Source organism: Carcharhinus amblyrhynchos, chromosome 10 (assembly GCF_965287045.1).
Source record: "Carcharhinus amblyrhynchos chromosome 10, sCarAmb.v2.hapA, whole genome shotgun sequence".
NCBI lineage: Eukaryota > Metazoa > Chordata > Chondrichthyes > Carcharhiniformes > Carcharhinidae > Carcharhinus > Carcharhinus amblyrhynchos.
Genome location: NC_137333.1, coordinates 45085107 through 45110791, shown reverse-complemented (window position 1 = coordinate 45110791; position 25685 = coordinate 45085107). Strand labels below are relative to the sequence as shown.

General features: G+C 44.1%; 1 protein-coding gene across 1 annotated transcript in view; it reads right to left on the bottom strand.

The window, feature by feature from the left end:
* Positions 1 to 25685, bottom strand: part of ccdc82 (coiled-coil domain containing 82) — a 72419-nt gene that overhangs the window by 24203 nt on the left and 22531 nt on the right. Inside the window, exons 4-7 of the mRNA XM_080196961.1 lie at positions 24332 to 24424; positions 19342 to 19466; positions 12840 to 13010; positions 1265 to 1450 (exon numbers count right to left, since the gene is read on the bottom strand). Of these exons, the coding sequence (XP_080053087.1) occupies positions 1265 to 1450; positions 12840 to 13010; positions 19342 to 19466; positions 24332 to 24424 (575 nt within the window). The remainder of the gene's footprint in view (positions 1 to 1264; positions 1451 to 12839; positions 13011 to 19341; positions 19467 to 24331; positions 24425 to 25685) is intronic.

Genomic DNA, 25685 nt, shown 5'->3' with positions numbered 1-25685 from the left:
TATCCTTTCTCAAGTAAGGAGATCAAAACTGTGCACAGTACTCCAGGTGTGGCCTCACCAGCACCGTATACAGCTGCAACATAATCTCACTGTTTTTGAACTCCATCCCTCTGGCAATGAAGGACAAAATTCCATTTGCTTTCCTAATTACCTGATGCACCTGAAAACCAACTCCTGGAGATTCCTGCACAAGGACACCCAGGTCCCTCTGCACAGCAGCATGCTGCAACTTTTTACCATTTAAATAATAATCCATTTTGCTGTTAGTCCTACCAAAATGGATGACCTCACATTTACCAACATTACACTCCATTTGCCAGACCCTTGCCCACTCACTTAGATTATCTATACCCCTTTGCAAACTTTCAGCGTCCTCTGCACCACTTTGCTTTTCCACCCATCTTAGTGTCACCTGCGAGTTTTGACACGCTGCACTTGGTCCCCAACTCCAAATCATCTATGTAAATCGTAAACAATTGCGGTCCCAACACTGAAGCCTGAGACACACCACTAGTCACTGATCGACAACCAGAAAAACACCCATTTACCCCCACTCTTTGTTTTCTGTTAGTTAACCAATCCTCTATCCATGCTAATATGTTATCTGTAACACTGTGCACTTTTATCTTACGTAGCAGTCTTTGGTGTGACACCTTGTCAAATACCTTCTGGAAATCCAGATACACTACTTCCACAGGTTCCCCATTGCCCACTGCACACATTATGTTCTCAAAGAATTCCACCAAATTAGTCAAACATGACCTGCCTTTCATGAACCCATTTATTTATCCTACTAATCCCCCTGGCACTAAGGGTCAATTTAGCACAGCCAATCAACCTAACCCACATATCTTTGGACTGTGGAAGGAAACTGGAGCATCAGGAGGAAACCCATGGGGAGACACAGGAAGAAGGTACAAACTACAAATTGCCATCCAAGACAGGAATCAAACCCAGGTCCCTGATGCTGTGAGGCAGCTAACCACTGTGCTACCATGCCGCCCCTGTAGTTGCATTAAGTTGTTTTAACTAGTTAAGGTATAAATTTAATTCAGCATGCTACTAATTTAAATGACTGCCCCAGTTTAAAGATAAAAGAAACCAACTCACCAACTAATCATCTTCTTGCCTATCTAATTAATGCCTCTGGATTTACGATCTTATTACTGTTATTAATTCATTTACTGTTTTACTTACTCAGATTGAATTTTTAATTTCCCAGTAGAATAAATTAACAACATACCACATTTCAGGGAAAGCTTACCTCTTCAATCCAGCCTCGTTCTTCCAGACGCTCATAGATCCTATTGACAGTGTCTTTCACATTTTCATCCTGGTTATCATTACTCTGAGCAATGGAACGGCACTGCTGATACAGGTTGTATTTAAAATGTTTTAGACTGTGGTACACTTCTGTCCTCTCTGCACACACTCTACCAACCATCATCACCTAGAATGTTTTAAACAAAATAGAAAATTAATGGGTTGAACATGCATCCAAAGCATTTCAATATGAATTCATTTATTTGTAACTCAAAGAGAGGGTTTCATTATTAACAACTCTTTCAAGGTCAAAAATATGGCAAGGATTAATTTGAATAAATGTGATATTTTTTAAATACTGTTGTTTTCTTAAATGATATTGTTTAAGCAGTAGATGCTATATCTCCCAAAGGCTACTCTGGTAAAGTGAGTATGCAACTGATCCATACAGACAAGATTTTTGGTTCAATATTTAATCTGTAAGAAATAAGATGCTCTCAGCAAACCTTAGCTCGATGGGAAAACATCAGCCAGCTCCTCATCACTCCAGTGATCCCTACTGGCCGTTGTTTCCAAGAGGCTGTTGCTTGGAGCTCCCCCCAAGGCAATTAAATAGCTTACTGACACTCACTATCTAGGTTCACATAATAAGGACGGCCATTTGAATGAGGTAAATAGAAATGCTTGGAGCCTGTGGAATTGCGACGCAGGATAAATCTGCACCTTTGAGGATGAGGGGAAAGTTATCAGTCAATCTGACATGAGTTAGATTCCAGTCTGAAGGTTTATCAGCTCCCACAGGGAACTGAATTAATATCAGCTGACAGCACCCCAGCACAGAAATTATTTAAGCTCAGCTGTACGCAAGCTAATTCAGTTCCTTTGCATTATCGGGTAAGGAATATATATACCTGTTCAGATTCAATCTCGACAAAACAGTTTTAGGGGTTTGGGTACACGGCACAAAATAAAAAGCCTTACTTCCAGGATGTTGCTTGGATTAGAGCGTGTCAGCTATAAGGAGAGGCTGGACAAACTAGGGCTGAAGGGAGACTTGATAGATGTCTATAAAATTATGAGAGGCATAGGTAGGGTTGACAGAATCTTTTTCCCAGAGCTGAAATGTCTAATACAAAGAGCATGCATTTAAGGTGAGAGGAGGAAAGTTCAAAGGAGATGTGAGGGGCAAGTTTTTTTACACAGAGAGTGGTAGATGTCTGGAATGTGCTGCCAGGGGCGGTGGTGCAGGCAGATACGATAGGGCTGTTTAAGGGGCTTTTAGATAAACATATGAATATGCAAGGAATGGAGCAATACCGACCAAAGGCAGGCAGAAGGGATGAATTTAATTTCATGTCATGTTTAGCACAACATGGTGTGCTGGAGGGCCTGTTCCTGAACTGTACTGTTCTATGTTTCAATGATGGACATTAAAAGCAGTATCTGTTCATTCACAATCAAGTGTGTGTGAAATAAAGATGTATCTCCCATATACAAAACAGCTCCCAATGGACACAAACATAAACCACATTGGTTTTAAATTATGCAGCCAGGGTGTTCTATGAGAGATTGAACTGATTCGGCATATATTTTCTAAAGCTTGGAAGGATGCAGAAGGGATGTTTTCCCTGGGTGGGGGAATCTAGAACCTGCGTAAACTGTCTCAGAATAAGGGGCCAGCCACTTAGAACTTCTCTCAGACATGATGAATCTTTGGAATTCTGTACCACAGAGGGCGGGGGAAGCTCAGTCATTGCTTATGTTCAACACAGAAATTGATAGATTTCTAGATTCAGATGATATCAACAGTTGTGTAGATAGTGCAGGAAAGTGGTGTTGAAGTAGATGATCAGGAATGATCTTGTTGAATGGTGAAGGAGGCTCGAGGGGCTGAATGGTGAAGCAGGCTTGAGGAGCTAAATAGCCTACTCCTGCTCCAACATCCTTATATTCCTATGTACCACAGCACCATCTGATGGAACCTTATGGACATAACTGCCTGGAGCTTTCACTCCATCACTGCACAATATTTTTACTTTAACAGTGAGGGTAATAATTCTACCCATAGAAAACAAGAATTATAATGTGTGCATGTTTACATTATCACACTATATATGGCAAGATTCAACGAATTTTTAGCTTCCACGGGTGTTTTTTAAATCATGTCACTCATGTTAAGGACTTTCCTCAGCCTCATGATTAAAATATGTGCTGAACTATTGCTGCCATTCACCCGCTGCTGCAGGCTTCCTGAATTTAATTCCCAACACAGATATGTATCTCATTTATTTCTCAACTAGGCGTCAAGCCTCTAGAGTTAGGAAATATTCTTATTAGAAGATAAGAAATCTCCTAATAAGATTTCCTAGCTCCAGAATCTGTACTCTCTGAAATGCTTGACTTGTGGCCTAAACAGAAGGGGTGACAGCTGTTGCTTATGTTGGGAATCTTGAGGCATTTGGAGCCGATGACTTTCTCAGGCCTGTGCGGGCCTGGCTGGAAATGACATCAGCTCAGCTGCTGTTAGGGAAGTCTGGCCCAGGTGACTTGCTGGGACCAATGCAGGTATTGCCTGAGGATAGGGCAAATGTGCAGACAGGTTGACATCCTGACGGAAGCTAACGCACACCGCTGTCATCATGCCACTGTCATTAGGGAGGGTCAGAGTCTCACCACTCATCTGTGGGAAAGCTGATTTCAGAAAATGAGAGACACCGTGGAGGCCCCTATTCAATCTACCAAATAAGGTGAAACTTGTCTCTTCATAGTGAAACCCAGAGGCTGTGTGACAGCTGTTTGAGCTTTGGCTGAAGCAACATAGCTTAGTGACACTGACTCGCCTTATGTGGGCCAGGCTGCAACATTGTTAGGGGTGGCCAAACTCTCTGCAGTAGATGGCAGAGTGCTTAAGTAACACAGGACAGCCTCAGACCCGTGCTCTCTCCAAACCCCCTATGTTGCCACCTTACCATTTAAATAACTGCCGGGGTTGATAGTAATGGTTGGACTACTCAACTGATTCCTGGCTTGGGTCACTGTGTGAAGTCTGCTCATTCTCCCCGAGTCTGCGTGGGTTTCTTCTGGATGCACTGGTTTCCTTCCACAGTCTGAAAGACATGCTGGTGGAGTGCACTGGCCTTGTAAAATTCTCCCTCAGTGTACCCCAACAGGTGCTAGAGTGTGGCGATTAAGGGATTTTCACAGTAATGCCATTGCAGTGTTAATGTAAGCCTACTTGTGACACTTACAAATAAACTTTGAAAACTTTACTTAAACCTGGACCAGGTTTAAAACTACCTACAGAGTTAGCAAGGTGTTACAATTCTAATATTTTTGTATCCAAGAAGGTGTAAGTTACAATTCTCCAAAGCTGCTTGATAGAATTTCTGCAGCTGACCGACTATTATTTTTAATAAACCCAATTTGTACTTTATAGCTTGTTCGTGTTTCTTCTGTTACCCAGTTTTATGGTGCAGAGCTGATACACACCAGGTTTCTAAACGTGAACTGGAGTTTTACTTACAATGTTAGCAGAGACAAGTTTACTGTTTGCTATTAGTTTCTCTTTTGCTATAACCACACCTACAAGCTTGGTTAATAGCACACAGCACAGAGAACAATTAACAGTCGCACTCAACCAAATACGAACAACTGAATATGACAATCCAAAGGCTTAACAAACACAAAGGATGCATGTACATTCCAGTGATAGATATAGTAAGAAGGGGCTGTGTTTAACATGGCAGCAATTCTGCACTATCAGGTAAAGGAAGAGTACAGTTTGTGGGAAACAAGGGATCTTCGGTGAGAGAAATATTTGGAGAAACTCAAGTCCTATCTACCTGCTCTCATGGTTGGGATGGCCATGAAAGGTCCCATGGCACTATCTGAAGAACAAGTCCCTTGCCACCAGGGCTGATATTAATTCCTCAACTATAATGCAGAAAAGCACATTTACTGATCATTTATCACATTGCTGTTTGTGGCCTCTTGTGTATGTAAAATGACTGCCACATCCGCCAACATACCAATCCTTTGAATTTCAAAATAATTTGCTGCATGTCAAAGTGTTTTGAGACATCCAAACTGGTTTGATGAGGATTATAAATAGAAAGTCTCATTTTCTTTCTTAATGGACACAAGTTATTGTCTGGAAGCTGAAAGGCAGCAGAGAGAAATGTCTCCAGGGAGATGAAAATTATAGTCCTGTCAGGGAGATAGAATGAGAGGAACAGACTCCCTACCATTGAGTGTCAACTAATTTAGCTAGAATGTACTTTTCCTAATCCTACTTTCCCTTTGTACGGTACTTCCTCCTCATTCACTTCCTTTGTTAAATCTCTTAGTGCTGAGGTGTTTCCTCAAGATCTATTCCAAAGCCAGGCATCAGGGAACACAGCTCTTTATTCAGTCTACTCGTGCAACACTCCAAACGTTGGCTGCCCACTCAGGGTGGTTCCCAACCAACTCACCCCTCACCTCAGGGCACATGACCCATTCCCTTTAAATGGGCTAAGCCCCAACATAGACAACATCTTTCTTCTGCCACGGTTCTTGGACAATCCTACCCAGGCACTGTCCCCATAATCCTATGCATTTACCTTAGCTAGTCCTCCTGACACTAAGGGGCAATTTAGCATGGCCAATCCACCTAACCCGCACATCTTTGGACTGTGGGAGGAAACCGGAACACCCTTAGGAAACAAATGCAGACACGAGGAGATTGTGCAAACTCCACACAGACAGTGACCTGAGGCTAAAATTGAACCCGGGTCCCTGTGAGGCTTCAGTGCTAACCACTGTGTCACTGAACTGCCCTGGTGCAAGAAAAGAAATGTAGTGAAGCTTTCTTCACTAAAGTTATTTTCATCATAAACTCTTCTAACAAATAGTTCATTACATAGCATTCAGGTAACCATTTCATTATTCACAATTACACACATGGGGTGCAATTCTGTCAAAATATTTTGAAGTGTAGTTGCAGCGGGAAATGTGGTGCAATTCATGCTGGGTGCGTTGATAAAATTCCGATCATAATCCACCCACACTTAGACAATTCTTTGGAGGTTCAGGTGATCTGCACTGTGAAAGAGACGTGCAGGGCTTAATGATGCCAGCAAGGTCAGAACCTCAGAGATCGGGGGCACCCTTTTAAAAACAACCCCATCCCTCCACTCACTGGTTTCAGCACCCCCTTCCCCCCACACCCCCATCCAATTGCCGGTACCAACCTCTACTCACCCTAAATGTGAAACACCCCACTCATCGGCAGTCTTGGCACATTCCATTGACATGTTGACAGTGTCAGGTTGGCACAATCAGGGCACTAGAGAGAAATACCAGGGCATCGCATGGCCCAGCCATGTCCCTGATAACCAGAGGGCTCTAATGGCCTCACAGAACCCACTGTGGTCATCGTATCTGGTGTCTGTTGAGACCAGTAGCGATTCTTGCCGGCTTCACTTTGTGCTGGTGGCTGGGTGAATTCCAGGAGCCGAGTGAATCCTGTTTAAAACAGACCCTGCATATTTAAATATGCTAATCTGGTTCATGCCATTGCTGGGCAAGAACTAGTTTATATTGCAGGCTGGGGGTGGGGACAATCTCAAATGAGTTTTCCCTGTCTCAAATCATGTTATGGCCCCTCTTATGAGCAGGGCTGGAAAATCACCTCTGTGATATTTATGGAATGATAAGAATTTAACCAAAACAAAGGCAAGGATATATGACAAGGAGGACTAGTTAAATTGTCATAAATCAAAGGCTGTTCCTACATGTCCTTTCTTTAACTCTGCACTAAAGAGTCTCAGCTAAGTCCACAATCTAATTGTTTTCCTCTTGTTCAGCTTTCGGCGTATCTTTCTTTTTAAGTTCATTTTTCAGACGTGAGCGTTTTAAATTTTCCTTCTGCATTATTATGTTCAAAATGACTTCTTCTTGTGTCAACAGTTAGTTTTTCCCTTAGTCAAAATAGTCTTTTGCCACTTCCAGGATATCATTCAGATGCTTTTTGTACTCAGCAGAAAGCTTGATATCCTGTTTGGACTGCCTATTAAGTATTGTAATCTCTGCCTATTTCCTGATCCTCTTCAGAATGTGCCTTCATTCATTCTTCTCGAGCGAGGTCAACAGCTTCCTCATTCTGAACTTTTTTTTCCAACACTTTGTACCTTTCTGGCAATTTACAAACAACATCATTGCAATGATTTTGGGGCTTCAAAGGGTCTTTTGTGGATTTTGCCTAGATTCCTGCTGCTGGATAGATATCTCAACACTGACAAACATACCAAGTGTCCTTGATCCTTCAGGGTCACTTTGTGGTCGCAGTCTTTTCTGTTGAAAATTTTAATTTTGAAATGCTACATTCAACCAACAGAATCATCAGTAATTCCTTTTCTTGTTCAAGGCGGTTTTCTGATACTTCAAATTCCTCAAGTTTTAACGGAAGAACTATCTTTGTTGAATTTGTTTCTACAGGTTGATCATTTAGACATTTAAAGTCCTCATTCAAGTGTTCCACTTCCTGTGGCCATGCTCAATTATTCCTTCCAGCTCTCTTATTTTAATCTAATTCATCTTTTTGTGCATGAAAGCTGGTTCTCTACACTGATCAGTTTTTCCTTTGATTGCTCTTTAAGTATATAAGGGTCCCCATGTGCCTTTCACTTTCCTGTACTCTTGACATTCCAGCATCATGTGCCACCTATGAGATGCACTGCTGCAACTCACTAAGGCTCTTTCGACAGCACCTTCCAAACTTGCAACCTCTACCTCCTAGCAGGACATGGACAGCAGGTACATGCGAACCTGCCATGAAGATCTGCACGTTCCCCTCCAAACTACACACCATTCCAACTTGGAAATATATTGCCTTTCCTTCACTGTCACTGGGTCAAAACGCTAGGACTTCCCCCAACAGCATGCGAGTGTATTTACACCACATGGACAGTGGTGGTTCAATGAAGTGGCTTTCCACCACCTTAAGCGTGATGAGAGATGGGCAATGCTGGCCAAGCCATGATGCCCACATCCCATGAAAATAATTTTAAAAGTCTGATACAACTTTTCTTGGCCTTGGGCCAGTTATTTCTGCATTTCAGCCTCTTTATAGAGTCTAATGCTGGAATCTTACCATCATTCACGCCAGTGGGATTTGCCCATCCTGCTACAGTGAATGGAGATTTGGCTGGTCCTTTGAACAGCCGGTAATATCGTGTCCATAGAGTTTTACAGCACAAAAAGAGGCCCTTCGGCCCACCGTGTCTGCACTGGCCATCAAGCACCTATCTATTCTAATCCCATTTCCCAACACTTGGTCCACAGCCCTGTATGCCATGGCATTTCAAGTGCTCATTTGAATGCTTCTTAAATGTTGTGAAGGTTCCTGCCTCTACCATCCTGTCAGGAATGAGTTCCAGATTCCCATCACCTTCTGGGTGAAAAAGTTTTCTTCAATCCCTCTAAATTTCCTGCCTCTTACCTTAAATCTAACATTGCTAAGCTTCTCAAGCTTGGTCACAATACTTCTGGGGTGTTTGGCAAGTTCAGCATGATCAAGCAACTGCTGCAATACATTCACCACCACGTTACTGTCTGCACCTGCCAACTCATTATCCAGTATAAAATCTATCCTCTCCATGGGTGAGCTAAGAACAATTCCCACAATAACATCTCCATTTACTCATCACTTTCTACATTAACTTTGTACAAGGGAATAGGTTCTGAGTCCCTTGAATACCTCCCAATAATACTTTATCTTTTATCAAGCCACCTGAATTACAAACTGTATCATCAGCTACCATCAGTGACTGAACTGCCCCAGTGTCTTTCAAAATATTCATCTGTTTACTTTTGTCGGAGCAAGTCCATTAACCTGACTCACTCCACCAGCATCCAGAAAAGAATCTCCTTGACTATCCTGAGCCATATCCCCCATTCTTGTAGGTTCTGAAGGAACATGTTTCACATGTACCATTGACATTATATTAATACCCATTTCCTTTATTGATACTCTTTTTTCCAAAGTCTCCTTAAGCATCCCTAACACTGTCACCAATTTACTGTTCAGGTTCCCACAATGTGCTTTTTACAACCCTATCTTACAGCAATAAAAGCATCCTGGTTGCTGTCATTCACTTCTATTCTTATCACTATCATTTTTATTGATTGGAACAGCTTCTGCCTTCTTCTTAAAGTCAGATGCTGTTCTATTCATCCAGCTTCCCTGTGGGTTTACAGATGGAAATCTACTGCTCTCTAGCAGCTAAGTTATATATCATATCCATCTGCCAGAACTGATGCTTTGTCTTATTTTAGAAACCTTGGAATGCTGTTTGAAATACTTTCTTTATCATTAGTTCTCTTACATTCTCAAAATTCTGTTCCAAGTTTCAGCACTCAAAACCACCGGCCCCACAATATTTATTTCTCCATGTCAAATTCATTTGGTCTTTCATATAATTCCTATGGTATCAGGCCTGCTCTAACAACAATCTCACCCAGACTCCATCCTCGTAACCTTATGTATTTACTCTGCTAATCCCCCTGACACTAAGGGGCAATTTAGCATGCCCAATAACCCTTTGGACTGTGGGAGGAAATGTAGCACTCGGAGAAAACCAAGCAAACACCAAGCAGGGGAGAATGTACAAATCCACACAGCCAGTAACCCAAGGCTGGAATCGAACCCAGATTCCTGGTGCTGTGAGACAGCAATGCTAACCATTGCACCACCATGACGTTCCACTAAAGTCCAAAATTTTAATTAATAGGCTTTGGTGCCGTGCTCACAAGCATTGAGTACCATGATTGTAACTGGCTCATAATTTTGTAGATTGTTCTTCTGAAAGATTAGAATAAACCTCAATTGCTTTCCTCACTAAAACACTCGGCAAAACAAGAGTCCATGCTTGGGATTTTCAGGCAGGACCCGTCACTGGCGCGACAAAAAGTTTGGTGAATCAGCAAAACGTCCATTGACCTTGGCGGGAATGTTTGAAAATACTGGCCCATGCACTGTTTGGTAACTCAACCACTTTTTCAAATGAGATAAAAGATCTCTCAACTCTGTTCTCCGTGACCCCAGGCATGAGGTGAAGGTTCCTTGTTCAATCAAATCTCTGAATTGGATTCAACTCATCACACAAATTATTAGCCTCTCTTTTACCCCATTAACTAAGCTTTTGTTTTCCAGAGTAAACTATTTCTCTTTTTTTCTCTTTGAAACTCTCTAGCCCTGATTTTGCCGACACGGCCACCCCAAAATCGGGGTGGTGAGGCTCTCAGAACAGCATTCACCTTGGGTGCGATCTTACGAGCCTCGGTCAGCCACGCCAGTAAAATCAGGGCCTCTATCTCTTTCTTCATCTGATTTCTCCCTTGCTAACTCCTCTCTGGAGTTCCATTTCATTTGCTTTTTCCTTTTTCAAGTTCAAGCTTTTGTTTTTCTCTATCTCTTCCTGTTCCAAGCTGCTTCACCTGAAGCTAAATTTTAGCTAACCCAAGCTGTGCTGTACCTGTGTCAGGCTCCTCTTTCTCTCATTCCTAATGCTGGGATATTATCTCAATCGTGTCAGCATTTTTCACCCTTATTTTTAATTGTATCTTGATCCTTGTACACTTGCCATAGAGGCAGTATTGTGAACGTTCACCAGACTGATGCCTGGGATAGCAGGATTGTCAAAAGAGACAGATTGGTTCAGCGGGACCTGTATTCACTGGAATTGAGAAGGATGAGACGGGATATAATTGAAATGTATGAAATTCTGACTGGACTGGTCAGACTGGATGCTGGGAAGTTGTTTCCTCTGGCTGGGAGAAGTCTAGAACAAGGGGTCACAGTCTTAGGCTGTGGATTAGGCCATTTAGGACTGAGATGAGCAGAGATTTCTTACTTCAGTCACTGAATATATTGAGGTAGAGGATCAGCCATGATCATATTGAAGGGCCAAAAGGTCTACTGCCACTATTTATATGTAAATGCTCACCAACTATTGATTTTATTTTCACTCCAAACATTCCACCTTTGATTCTTGACACCAATCCAACAAAGCTCAATGCAAGCTTTTTGTTAAAAAGTTAAGGTTTTAAAGCAGTATGGTTCCAAAGAGCCACAACACTGAATAGCAGTGAGGAAATCACAATGGAGTAAGGAAAATTATTCCTTTTGGTGGACCTCACCCTTCACTCAGGGCTGAGCTGTTTAAATGTGGAGATGCCAGCATTGGACTGGGGTAAACACAGTAAGAAGTCTCAACACCAGGTAAAAGTCCACCAGGTTTGTATGTAGCAAACACCACTACCTTTCAGAACTGGCTATTCCTTCATCAGGTGGGTAGGAGTTCTAATCACAAACAGGGCAGATAAAGACACAAACTCAATTTACATGAATAATGATTGGAGTGCGAGTCTTTACAGCTAATCAAGTCTTAAAGGTACAGACAATGTGAGTGAAGAGAGCATTAAGCACAGATTAAAAAGATGTGTGTTGTTTCCAGACAGGAGAGTTAGTGAGATTTTGCAAGTCCAGGCAAGTTGTACTGGTTACAGATAGTGTGACATGAACCCAAGATCCCGGTTGAGCCTGTCCTCATGTGTGCGGAACTTGGCTATCAGTCTCTGCTCAGCGACTCTGTGCTGTCGTGTGTCATGAAGGCCTTCATTTCAGCAGTCACTTCAGCGGTAACGAACATTCGGCCTCTGATCTTCGGGTAAACGTTCTCCAAGGCGGCCTTCACGACATATGACAGCGCAGAGTTGCTGAGCAGGGACTGATAGCCAAGTTCCGCACACATGAGAATGGCCTCAACCGGGATCTTGGGTTCATGTCGCACTATCTGTAACCCCTACAACTTGCCTGGACTTGCAAAATCTCACTAACTCTCCTGTCTGGAAACAACACACATCTTTTTAATCTGTGCTTAATGCTCTCTTCGCTCACATTGTCTGTACCTTTAAGACTTGATTAGCTGTAAAGACTCACACTCCAATCATTATTCATGTAAATTGAGTTTGTGTCTTTATTTGTGATCAGAACTCTCACCCACCTGAACAGCCAGTTTTGAAAGCTTCTGGTGTTTGCTACATACAAACCTGTTGGACTTTAACCTGGTGTTGTGAGACTTCTTAGCTATTTAAGTCAGGGGTGAGCCAGTCCATACAGGTCATGTGCCAGTTCAAACTCAAGTTATGTTGTTATCAGCCAGGATTGTGGAGAAACTCCAGTAGGGAAAGTCATCTCAGGCTCCCAGTTCTGACTGCCACTGAGCAGCCTCTACAGTGGTGTGTGTGAGGATAGTTATTGATGAAAAGCTCAAACCTAACTGTAATACTACTTTTTACTGTTAGTATATTTTTCAAGTCACATTGTATCAGTTAAAAAAAACTCCAAAATTAACTCGCAGAGGAAGATGGTCATTTTTCTGAATTTCCCAACATCTGTGGGTTCATTTGAGAGAATTTACAAAAATTAAACAGTAGTTAAAATGTCTAAATACAACCATAATTGTGGGATACAGAGTTTATCTCACAAGGCTATCACAACATTGCAAATCTCCTACTTTCTCACTTAAGTTTACCTGTTTGTCATTTGACATGAAGCTGTCTTGTTCCAAACTCTTGCTATCATATAGCTGTCCTGACAGGGTAACTGTAAATCGGCAGTAACGTTGCAACTCACAGGCCTGACATAATGTTTTGAAACCTGGATGTTCTTTTGTGTGAAGATTAGGATAACAATCTACACGTTCCTGTAAAAATAATAACAATCCATCACATATCTAGCAAGAGCTAGGTGAAACAAAAAAGTTGAAAAAGCACAATAATCAGACAAGAGTGTAATGGCGGTGAGAATATGTCAGGTGCTGGCACAGAATTCTTCTGTCCTCAGAAACAAACAGAATATGTATTCAGATCAAACCAAATGAACAAATGCTTCTATTTACATATGATAACTGAATGAAAAAAAAGTGCAATTTGTTGGAGCAAGACATCCCAGGACTTTATTCCTGCACCTCATAGACCGAATATTTTTGTCCTGTCAGTTACTGGACAGAGAGATGAAAGAAAAGGCAAATTAGCATGCCCCAAAGTACCTTACATCCATTTAAGAATTTTTTAAAGTATATTCACTGCTGTTTTCTTCTGCTTAGGCAGTCCCTTGGGATCAAAGCTGACTGGTTTGCATTTCAGTTCATTGGGTTCTGAGACGGCTAGGAAGTCCAAAGCATGATTTTCATTTGCTGCCACACACAGGGTAGGCAGTGCTGGACATTTTGGAAAGTTTGTCTGCTTTCTCCAATGCCTCAACTTGACTTCACTGAAGTCTCTTGATGTGTTCAGTACCTTCTGAATAAACCTTCTCTACTTTGATCAGTCACAAAACTCCATGAGTTGGTGGGGATGTTTAATCTCTGTAGGAATGTCATCAGTAATGGTAACCATGAAACTATCATTGATTGTTGTAAAATCCCATCTGATCTACTAATGCCCTTTAGGAAAGGAAATCTGCCTCTTTTCCTGATCTGGCCTGCATGTGGCCATGATGTGGAAACGCTGGCGTTGGACTTGGGTAAGTGGCCCACAGCAATGTGGTTGACTCTTAACTACCATCTGAATGTTACAATGGCACAGTGCTTAGCACTGCTGCCTCACAATGCCAGGGACCTGGATTCAATTCCTGGCTTGGGCCACTGTCAGTGTGGAGTTTGCACATTCTCCCTCTGTCTGCGTGGGTTTCCTCCGGGTGCTCCAGTTTCCTCCCACAGTTTGAAAGACTAATTAGGTGCATTGGCCACGTTAAATTCTCCCTCAGTGTACGAGGACAGGCACCAGAGTGCGGTGCCTAGGGGATTTTCACAGTATATTCATTGCTGTGTTAATGTAAGCCTACTTGTGACACTAATAGATAAAAGAAAGGAAATGGTTGAGCATGTCTCTCAGTTCAAGGGCGATTAGGGATGTGCAACAAAAACTGGCCTTGCTAGTGATGCCCACATACCATGAAAAAAATAACATTTTTTAAAAAGACATTCACCACAATTGCACTTATCTCCCTTCTTGAATGTGGCCATGATCACAGCATCCTAGAGGTCCTCCAGCTGACACTCCTCTTCCCAGCTGAGGGCTATGAGGTTATGCAGGTGTTCCAGTAGTGTGCCTCTGCCTTCCTTTTGAATTTTGGCAGGGTATCCACCTGCTTGAAGGACTTTATTGTCGTCCGTTATCAAATGGCCTTTTCACCTTCGCTCCAGGCTGGGATAACACTGAGACCTAGCTGGATGTGGTAGGAGTTGAAGACTGGATCGAGTCGAAGACTGTATCTTGATTGAGGAGTTCTTCAAAATGTTCACTCCAGCTAGCACTGACCATCTCTTTGTCCTTGAAGCACTGACCGTCACTCTCTCCTTGAAGCACTGATCGTCACCCTGTCCTTGAAGCACTGACCATCACCATGTCCTTGAAGCACTGACCGTCACCCTGTCCTTGAAGCACTGACCGTCACCCTGTCCTTGAAGCACTGACCGTCACCCTGTCCTTGAAGCACTGACCGTCATCCTGTCCTTGAAGCACTGACCGTCACCCTGTCCTTGAAGCACTGACCGTCACCCTGTCCTTGAAGCACTGACCGTCACCCTGTCCTTGAAGCACTGACCGTCACCCTGTCCTTGAAGCACTGACCGTCACCCTGTCCTTGAAGCACTGACCATCACTCTGTCCTTGAAGCACTGACCGTCACTCTGCCCTTAAAGCACTGACCGTCACCCTGTCCTTGAAGCACTGACCGTCACTCTGTCCTTGAAGCACTGACCGTCTCCCTGTCCTTGAAGCACTGACCGTCACTCTGTCCTTGAAGCACTGACCGTCTCCCTGTCCTTGAAGCACTGACCATCACTCTGTCCTTGAAGCACTGACCGTCACTCTGTCCTTGAAGCACTGACCGTCACCTTATACTTAAAGCACTGATCGTCACTCTGCCGTTAAAGCACTGACCGTCACCCTGTCCTTGAAGCACTGACCGTCACTCTGTCCTTGAAGCACTGACCGTCACCCTGTCCTTGAAGCACTGACCGTCACTCTGTCCTTGAAGCACTGACCGTCACCCTGTCCTTGAAGCACTGACCGTCACCCTGTCCTTGAAGCACTGACCATCACTCTGTCCTTGAAGCACTGACCATCACTCTGTCCTTGAAGCACTGACCGTCACTCTGCCCTTAAAGCACTGACCGTCACCCTGTCCTTGAAGCACTGACCGTCACTCTGTCCTTGAAGCACTGACCGTCTCCCTGTCCTTGAAGCACTGACCGTCACTCTGTCCTTGAAGCACTGACCGTCACCCTGTCCTTGAAGCACTGATCGTCTCCCTGTCCTTGAAGCACTGACCGTCTCCCTGCCCTTGAAGCACTGACCGTCACCCTGTCCTTGAAGCACTGACCGTCACCCTGTCCTTGAAGCACTGACCGTCACCCTGTCCTTGAAGCACTGACCGTCACCTTATACTTAAAGCACTGATCGTCACTCTGCCGTTAAAGCACTGACCGTCACCCTGTCCTTGAAGCACTAACCATCACTCTGCCCTTGAAGCACTGACCGTCACCCTGTCCTTGAAGCACTAACCATCACTCTGCCCTTGAAGCACTGACCGTCACTCTGCCCTTGAAGCACTGACCATCACTCTGTCCTTGAAGCACTGACCGTCACCCTGTCCTTGAAGCACTAACCATCACTCTGCCCTTGAAGCACTGACCGTCTCCCTGTCCTTGAAGCACTAACCATCACTCTGCCCTTGAAGCACTGACCGTCACTCTGCCCTTGAAGCACTAACCATCACTCTGCCCTTGAAGCACTGACCGTCACTCTGCCCTTGAAGCACTGACCGTCACTCTGTCCTTGAAGCACTGACCGTCACTCTGTCCTTGAAGCACTGACCGTCACCCTGTCCTTGAAGCACTGACCGTCACCCTGTCCTTGAAGCACTGACCGTCACCCTGTCCTTGAAGCACTGACCGTCACCCTGTCCTTGAAGCACTGACCGTCACTCTGTCCTTGAAGCACTGACCGTCACCCTGTCCTTGAAGCACTGACCGTCACTCTGCCCTTAAAGCACTGACCGTCACCCTGTCCTTGAAGCACTGACCGTCACCCTGTCCTTGAAGCACTGACCATCACTCTGTCCTTGAAGCACTGACCGTCACTCTGTCCTTGAAGCACTGACCGTCACTCTGTCCTTGAAGCACTGACCGTCACTCTGTCCTTGAAGCACTGACCGTCACCCTGTCCTTGAAGCACTGACCGTCACTCTGTCCTTGAAGCACTGACCGTCACTCTGTCCTTGAAGCACTGACCGTCACCCTGTCCTTGAAGCACTGACCGTCACCCTGTCCTTGAAGCACTGACCGTCACTCTGCCCTTGAAGCACTGACCATCACTCTGCCCTTGAAGCACTGACCATCACTCTGTCCTTGAAGCACTGACCGTCACTCTGTCCTTGAAGCACTGACCGTCACTCTGTCCTTGAAGCACTGACCGTCACTCTGTCCTTGAAGCACTGACCGTCACCCTGTCCTTGAAGCACTGACCGTCACCCTGTCCTTGAAGCACTGACCATCACTCTGTCCTTGAAGCACTGACCGTCACCCTGTCCTTGAAGCACTGACCGTCACCCTGTCCTTGAAGCACTGACCGTCACCCTGTCCTTGAAGCACTGACCGTCACCCTGTCCTTGAAGCACTGACCGTCACTCTGTCCTTGAAGCACTGACCGTCACTCTGCCCTTGAAGCACTGACCGTCACTCTGCCCTTGAAGCACTGACCGTCACCCTGTCCTTGAAGCACTGACCGTCACCCTGTCCTTGAAGCACTGACCGTCACTCTGTCCTTGAAGCACTGACCGTCACCCTGTCCTTGAAGCACTGACTGTCACTCTGTCCTTGAAGCACTTCGTGTCACCCTGTCCTTGAAGCACTGACCGTCACTCTGTCTTTGATACATGTTACACAAATCACTATTCAACCATGATAGCCAAATCACCTAAGTGTATTCCACTGCCCTCATTGACAAACTTGTTCTTTTGTTGCAGCACAAGGCAGCATTCAACCGGAAGTTGCAGGAGTCAACTGAAGGGTCCCAGATGGTGTACCTGTATGTCCTAAGCTCGAGAAGGTGGTCCTGGCCATTTTTTGAGATGGCCATGGCTAGCAATAGGGTTAAACGATGGTAATATCTCCATATCTAATCCTCTATCTTACATTTCTTCTCATCTTTTTTGGATTTACAAGCTGCAGGTGATGTAACATCTACTGATATTTATTATGTGCTTCAAGTTTCACAATGTAATTACTGCTAAAAAGCCACAAAACTGAGAGAGAAGAAACCTGAATAAAACTGAAAGCAATGGGCATCTCGGTGAAATCTCCCCGCTTGCTGAAGTCATCCCTGGCACAAAGAAAGATGGTTGCGGTGATTGGAGGTTCCTCACCTCAGGTTCAGAACGTCACAGCAGGAGTTCCACAGGAGAATGTACGAGGCTAAACCATCTTCAGCTACTTCATCAATGACCTGCTTGTCATCACAAGGAGAGAATATTCTCTGCTCTATTCTATTTGCAAATCCACAGATAATGAAGCAATCCATGCCCATGTAATGTAGACTTTTGTTGCAGCACAAGGCAGCATTCAACCGGAAGTTGCAGGAGCCAACTGAAGGGTCACAGATGGTGTACCTGTATGCCCTAAGCTCGAGAAGGTGGTCCTGACCTTTTTTGAGATGGCCATGGCTAGCAATAGGGTTGAATGATGGTAATATCTCCATATCTAATCCTCCATCTTACATCAGGGTGACAGTCAGTGCTTCAAGGACAGGGTGACGGTCAGTGCTTCAAGGACAGGGTGACGGTCAGTGCTTCAAGGACAGGGTGACGGTCAGTGCTTCAAGGACAGGGTGACGGTCAGTGCTTCAAGGACAGGGTGACGGTCAGTGCTTCAAGGACAGGGTGACGGTCAGTGCTTCAAGGACAGGGTGACGATCAGTGCTTCAAGGACAGGGTGACGATCAGTGCTTCAAGGACAGGGTGACGGTCAGTGCTTCAAGGACAGGGTGACAGTCAGTGCTTCAAGGACAGAGTGACAGTCAGTGCTTCAAGGACAGGGAGACGGTCAGTGCTTCAAGGACAGGGTGACGGTCAGTGCTTCAAGGACAGGGAGACGGTCAGTGCTTCAAGGACAGGGTGACGGTCAGTGCTTCAAGGACAGGGTGACGGTCAGTGCTTCAAGGACAGGGTGACGGTCAGTGCTTCAAGGACAGGGTGACGGTCAGTGCTTCAAGGACAGGGAGATGATCAGTGCTTCAAGGACAGGGTGACGGTCAGTGCTTCAAGGACAGGGTGACGGTCAGTGCTTCAAGGACAGGGTGATGGTCAGTGCTTCAGGGACAATATTCAGGCTTTGGCTAATAAATGTCAAGCCACATTGGTGCCACACAAGTACCATCTCCCAAAAGAGGGTCTAACCACCTATCTTGACATTCAATGGCATTACCATCCTTGAAATCCCCCACCATCAAAGTCCTGGGAGTCACCATTGATGGTGACTGTTCTATCCAGTGAGACAATGATCTGGAAGCAACCATTAATACCTCACATCCTTACTGTCCATATCAATTGATTAGATGTGATATAATGGTTTATCAGCAACATACTTTCCTCGAGTCTCATTTTGAACAATGCCCAGTGCACCAGAACATGTCAACTGTGAGTATACAAGCCTTGTCTACATCACAGGTGTCTGAAATGGAGAGAGGAAGTATAGTCGTGAGAAATTCTATCCTCCTAAATTCCATTTTTGCATTCTTACGTCTTTCTCTTGAGAAGACAATAACTTTCACTAGATTACAGTTGGAATGCCCATTAGCTCAGTCCCTCACCCAAGGATTTGTCTTCATGTGTGCACCTCAGCAAGACTGTCACCGAGCTATTTGAGGAAATAGACAGCCTAAGGTGGGGCATTTGGCATCATGTATAAGCCCGACCCTGTCCTTACCTGATATGCAGAGAAAGCACAAAAGAATCACATTCTTAAAACTCACCTGGTAGCGTTTTTTCATTTTACTTGTTGTCTTTAAGTTTACGAGACGCATTTCAATACAACGCCCATCCAAATGATTCAGTGATTTCAGCATTTCTTGTGCATATTTCTTTTTCCTGCTTCCCTCTGTTGGAATACACAGTAAAGAGGAGAATAATATCAGAAACTGCAAGAAATACTCAATGGGTCTGGCAGTATCTGTGGAGACAGAAGCAGAGTTAACATTTCAGGCCAGTGAGGGTTGAGGTTGAGTGTATTCAAGGTTGAGATAAACAGATTTTTATTCTTTCAGGAAGGGAATCAAAAGCCGGAATCTTACGGTCATTCACGCCAGTAGGATTTTCTGGACCTGCTGCATTGAATGGGAGATTTGGATGTGCGCCGAATTCTCTGTCCCCAGTGACAGTGGGCATGAACGGTCGGGAAGTTTGTGCCCAAAAAAATGGGGAGTCAGTAGGAAAGTGAAGTAGTGGCAGAATATCAGTCATGATTGTGTTGAATGGCAGAGCAGGTTCAAGGTGTGTATAGTCTATTCCTGTTCATACTTCATATGATATTGTGTCAACACTATTTCTCTTTCCACAGATTCTGACTAACCTACTTGCAGAATGTTCTGGTGTTATTTCAGATTTCCAGCATCTGCCATATTTTGCTTTTGTGGAAAGTAATATCCTTTGGCTTCTAGATACTTCCACAATACAGTTGTTAAATTCTGAGATACCAGAGCCAGGCAAATCTGTAGTCACCAGATCGCTGTTGATCAGTGACTGTTCAATCTGAATTTGGTGAAGTTTCACACACAAAATGGCCTCGGGCTGTGGAAGGGAGTCATGTCCATGATATAGGCACATAGGGGTAATTACGTCACAGGAACTGGTCATCTTCTTTAACAGTCCCAGATAACTCTGGCAGCCAGAGGTGGTACCATATGGACAGGCAGTAAAAGTGCACCAGTGCCCCATACTGCTAAGCTGCCTACTTTTCAAAAAAATATTTTCAGGATGTGGGTGACTGTGGCAGGGTCACATTTGTTGTCTGTCTCAATCTGCTCTGATAAAGTGATAGTGGTGGATCTGCCCCTCAAACTGCTGCCATTTTTGTTCTGATGTATCAGGGAATGAATTTCAGGGCTTTGACCCAGTGAAGATGAAGGAACAGCAGGATCCGTTCTAAGATGGAAAAGATAGAAAGCTTGCAGTGTTGATGTTACCTTAATCTTTTTGATTGGATTAACAGCAATAGCATCCTTAAAATTTGACTCTTGTCAACTCGAATCTAAACTCTCTGGATTTGGGTAAATGAGATTTCTGCTTATGGAACACTAACTCCAGCCTGAGCAAACAGAAACATAACCCAGTAATACAAAAGCAAAATATTACAAGTGATAAACAATAGAAAATACTCAACTGGATTGGCAGCATCCATGGGGCGAGAAACAGATTTAACATTTCTAGTTATTGACCCTTTTTCACCATTCTGACTCTGATTTTTTCATCAATTATTCAATTCCTTTTCCTGCTTTTCTCTTTTACCTCCTCTTCTCTGCTGATGAATACAGTAAACTGGCTGCTGAGGACTCTTTATTCACTCGTTCATACGGTGTGGCCATGACTGAGACCAACATTTGTTACCCATCTCTAATTGTCCTTGAAAAGGTGGTGGTGAACCATCTTCTTAAACAGTTGTAATCCATGTAATGTAAGTACATCCACTGTGCTGTTGGGAAAAGTGCTACAGGCTTTGATCCAATGACAATGAAGGAATAGTGATATATTTCCAAGTTAGGACTTATTTTAGCTTGGGAAGCAAACTTGCAGGTGGCATTCCCATGCGTCTGCGGCCCTTGTCCTTTGAGGTGATGGAGTTTATGGGTTTGGGAAGTATAATCACAGAGGCTTAGAAGAGTTACTGCAGTCATACTATAGTTGCTACAAACTGCTGTATTTACATCAGGGGTGGAAGGAGTGAATGTTTAAGGTTTGGCTGAGGTTCTGATCAAGTGCTTTGTCCCGCATGATACTGAGCTGCTTAAGTGTTGATGGAGCCGTATTCCTCTAAGCAAGTGAGAAGTATTCCATCACACACCTGATATATGCCTTGTAGATGATGGACAGGCTTTGGGGAGTCAGCTACAGCGAGTGACTCGCCTCAATTACCAGCCTCTGACCCGCTCTTGTAGCCACAGTATTTATATAGCTGGTCCAGTTCAGTTTCTGGTCAATGGTAACCCCCAGAATGTTGATGTTCGGAGTTTCACTGATGGTTCATTCATTTAATGTTAGGAGCAGATAGTTAGATTTTTTTTTCTCAGGCTGGAGATGGTTATTACTTGGCATTTAGATCAAGATTATAATGATGTTTGGAACCAAGTGGCCCTGAGGGATTGTACTTGAGTATTGGTGAGTAGGTTATTAATGAGTATGTGCTATCAAATACTTGATAGCAGTGCCAATGACACCTTCCATCACTTTGCTATTGCTATCGTTTGAGAGTAGACTAGTGGAGCACGAATTGGCTGGATTGGATTTATCCTGCTGGTTATGGACAAGCCAAATCTGGGAAATATTTGGGTAGATTCCATTGTTTTGCAGCTGTACTGATTTAACATGGCTAGAGCTGCAGCAAGTCTTCACTATTAGTAGTAAGAGCATAGAATGCCCTGCCTGCAACAGTAGCGGATTTGCCAACATTAAGAGCATGTAAATGGTCATTGGGTAAACATATGGATGATATTGGAATAGTGTAGGTTAGATGGGCTTTACATTGGTTTCACAGGTCAGCGCAATATCGAAGGCTGAAGGGCCTGTACTGCGCTGTAATGTTCTATGTTTTATTACACTGGGGTATTATCATAGCCTGCGGCTTTAGTTGTATTCAGTGCATTTAGCCATGTCTAGTTTTTTTAAAATTCATTTACAGGACACGGGCATCGCTGGCTGCCCATCCCAGGTTGCCCGAGGGCAGTTGAGAGTAAACCACATTGCTGTGGCTCTAGAGTCAATAGTAGGCCAGACCCGTAACGATGGCTGCTTTCCTTCCCTAAAGGACCTTAGTGAACCAGATTAGTTTCTCTGACAATCGACAATGACTTCATCATCAGTAGCTTCTTAATTCCAAGTATTTTTTCATTGAATTCAAATTCCACCAGCTGCTGTGGTGGGATTTGAACCCAGGACTCCAGAACATTAGCTGAGTTTCTGGATTAATAATCTAGAGATAATATCACTTGGCCATCACCTCCCCAGGCTTCACATCTAAGGATTAAGTGTTACATGGAGTGAATTGAATTGCCTGAAGGCCGATAGCTATGCTGTTGGGAGGAGGTTGAGATGGGTCATCCATTTGACATTTCTGACAAAGATGTTTGAGAGTCCTTCAGTCTTCTCTTTCACACTAATGTGATGATTGGGATGTCTGCAGTGCCTCATCCTCCAATTAAATGTTTAACTGCCTACTATCATTCATGATTGAATGTGTCTGGTTGCAGAGATTTGACCTGATCACTTGGTTGTGAGATCGCTTAGCTATGTCTCTAACATGCTACAATGTTGTAGTTAGAGAGCATGGAGCTCTGTGTGATAGCTTTGCCAGGTCAATACCTCCTTTTCAGCTATGTCCTGGACCCTTTATTGAATTGGAAAGCCTTAGTTTCCTGGTTTGAAGGTAATGGGAGAGTGAGAGATATCCCAATACATGAATCTACAAATTTTGATTGAATACATTTCTGCTGCTGCTGATGGCTCACAGTGCCTCATAGATGCCCAGTTCTGAGCTGCAGTTCATAGAATCATAGAATCCTACAGTATAGAAGGAGGCCATTCAACCCATTGAGTCTGCACCGACCACAATCCTATTGTGATTCTATCTCCATAACAGCATGCATTTACCCTAGCTAGTCCCCTGACACCAAGGGGCAATGTAGCATGGCCAATCCACCTAACCCTCACATCTTTGGACCATGGGAGAAAACCAGAGCACCTGGAGGAAGCCCAAGCAGACACAAGGAGAATGTGCAAACTCCATACAGACAGTGACCCAAGCTGACAGTCGAACCTGGGTCCTCAGCACTGTAAGGCAGCAGCGCTAACCACTGTGCCACCGTGCCACAGTTGTAGTGCCACCTCGCACAATACAGAATATGCTCACCATGAAGATGGTTCTTGTTTCCACTAGGTCTGTGTGATGGTCACTGTAACTGATATGGTCAGACAGATCTGCAACAGGTGGATTGGTGAGAGTGAGGCGAAGTAGGTCTTTCCTTCTTTTTGATTCCCTCAGCGCCAACCACAGGCCAAGTCTGGCAGGTGTGTTCTTCGGGACTTGAGATATTTACATCAGTAGTGGTGCTACTAAACCAATTCTTGGCAACGGACCTGAAGTCCCCTATTAGTAGTCATTCCTTATGTGTGAAGCCTGACAGTACTGTTAATAGACTACTGAGTTTATGGAGGCATCATACTTGAGTTTGGTTCTGTCCTTACTCAGCAGTGGATCACTGATGTTTTTACCCCTCCCTAAGCAGATTGCATGGAGTCCAAACTTATCACTGCATTATTCCTGTTACTGCAACAAAAATCATCCCAGTCAGAACACAATGGGAATCAAATAGATTCAAGATGAAAGGGGGAGGGTTTAAGGGAGATGTGCGGGGTAGTTTTCAAGTGGAGAGTGGTGGGTGCCTGGAACATGCTGCCAGAAGAGGCGGTGGAAGCAGGCACATTAGCAACATTTACGAGGCATCTAGATGGGTATATGAACAGGGAGGGAATAGAGGGATCCGGATCAGTAAAGGACACAAGATTGTTTCTTTAGCTTAGTTAAGGCAACATGATCGGTACAGACTTGGAGGACCGAAGGGCCTGTTCCTGCATGCTGTAATTCTTTTTGTTTTAAACGGCCTCTTCCATTGCACATATTTCCACAAGAGACACTGCCTTTATTCACTGAAATATTTGAGAAACTCTCACTTCCCTTTATAAAGCAATACTCACCATATAAGGATTTGAGGAAATTGCCATCAAACGCATTGATCATCAAAGCTTTCACAACTCTTTTGAAGTGGGTGTGCAGATCATTCATGACTACTGCAAATATAAATAGAAACAAATTTATATTAGTCCTTGACTCTTAACCTGATTTCAATACTGGCCGATTTCCTGTGGTATTGATGAATGTGTGTCAGTGCTTTTAGAAGATCAAGGCTGTTATGCTGAGTATCCAAGATGTGGAGATGCCGGTGTTAGACTGGGGTAAACACAATAAGAAGTCTCATAACACCAGGTTAAAGTCCAACAGGTTTACTTGGCAGCACAAGCTTTTGGAGTCTCAGGCTCCTTCTTCAGGTGGCTTGTGCTGCCAAATAAACCTGTTGGACTTCAACCTGGTGTTGTGAGACTTCTAACTATGCTGATTAGTTATCAAGGACACTGATGTACCAACATTAGGGGTGTCCCTGTGGTGGGAAAGCATTTCTGAAAATACTGGAAGAGTTCTCGGGATTTAGAGTGGGAGTGGTGGGAGTTGGGGAATAGACATTGCACTGTGATGTATGAGGGATTATGCAGTAGGCACCATGATCTGGGCAAATCAAAGAGGAAGATTTCAGAATCTACAATTTAATAATGTAAAATTAGGGAGCATGGGGTTTGGGGAATGATGAACAGTTAGAGGTTCTGAGGATCTGGGAAATCTGGGAGTGAGCAGTGTTCTAGAGTTGCGTAAGAGTGAGTAAGGTTCTTCGGTGCATGAGGGACAGAGTTTAGGAATATACATGCAGGTCGGAGAATCACAAGCCAATATTAGTCACAAATAGTCACAAAGTCTATGTTTCTAACAATGGCAGCACAGTAGCACAGTGGTTAGCATTGCTGCCTCACAGCTCCAGGGACCTGGGTTCGTTCACTGTCTGTGCTGAGTCACCACATTCTCCCCATGTGTGCATGGGTTTTCTCTGGGTGCTCCGGTTTCTTCCCACAGTCTAAAAGAAGTGCTGGTTGGCTGCATTTCCATCTAAATTCTCCCTCAGTGAACTCGAACAGGTGCTGGAGTGTGGCGACTAGGGGATTTCCACAGTAACTTCACTGCAGTGTTATTGGAAGCCTACTTGTGACACTAATAAAAAAAAATTGTCACTGCAACCTTCAAGTTGAGGAATTGCACTGTGCGGTTACAGCATTAATTTTTCTGTAATCAATGCAGAATCTTAGTGATATACTATGTTTTGGTGCCAGTATGACTGGAGTACTCCAGCTACTTTGACTTGGTTCAATGATATCATTGTCCAGCAGAAATTTAATTTCCTCTGATTAGGACCAATGTTCCAGGATTGAATTAGTCAGGGTTTTG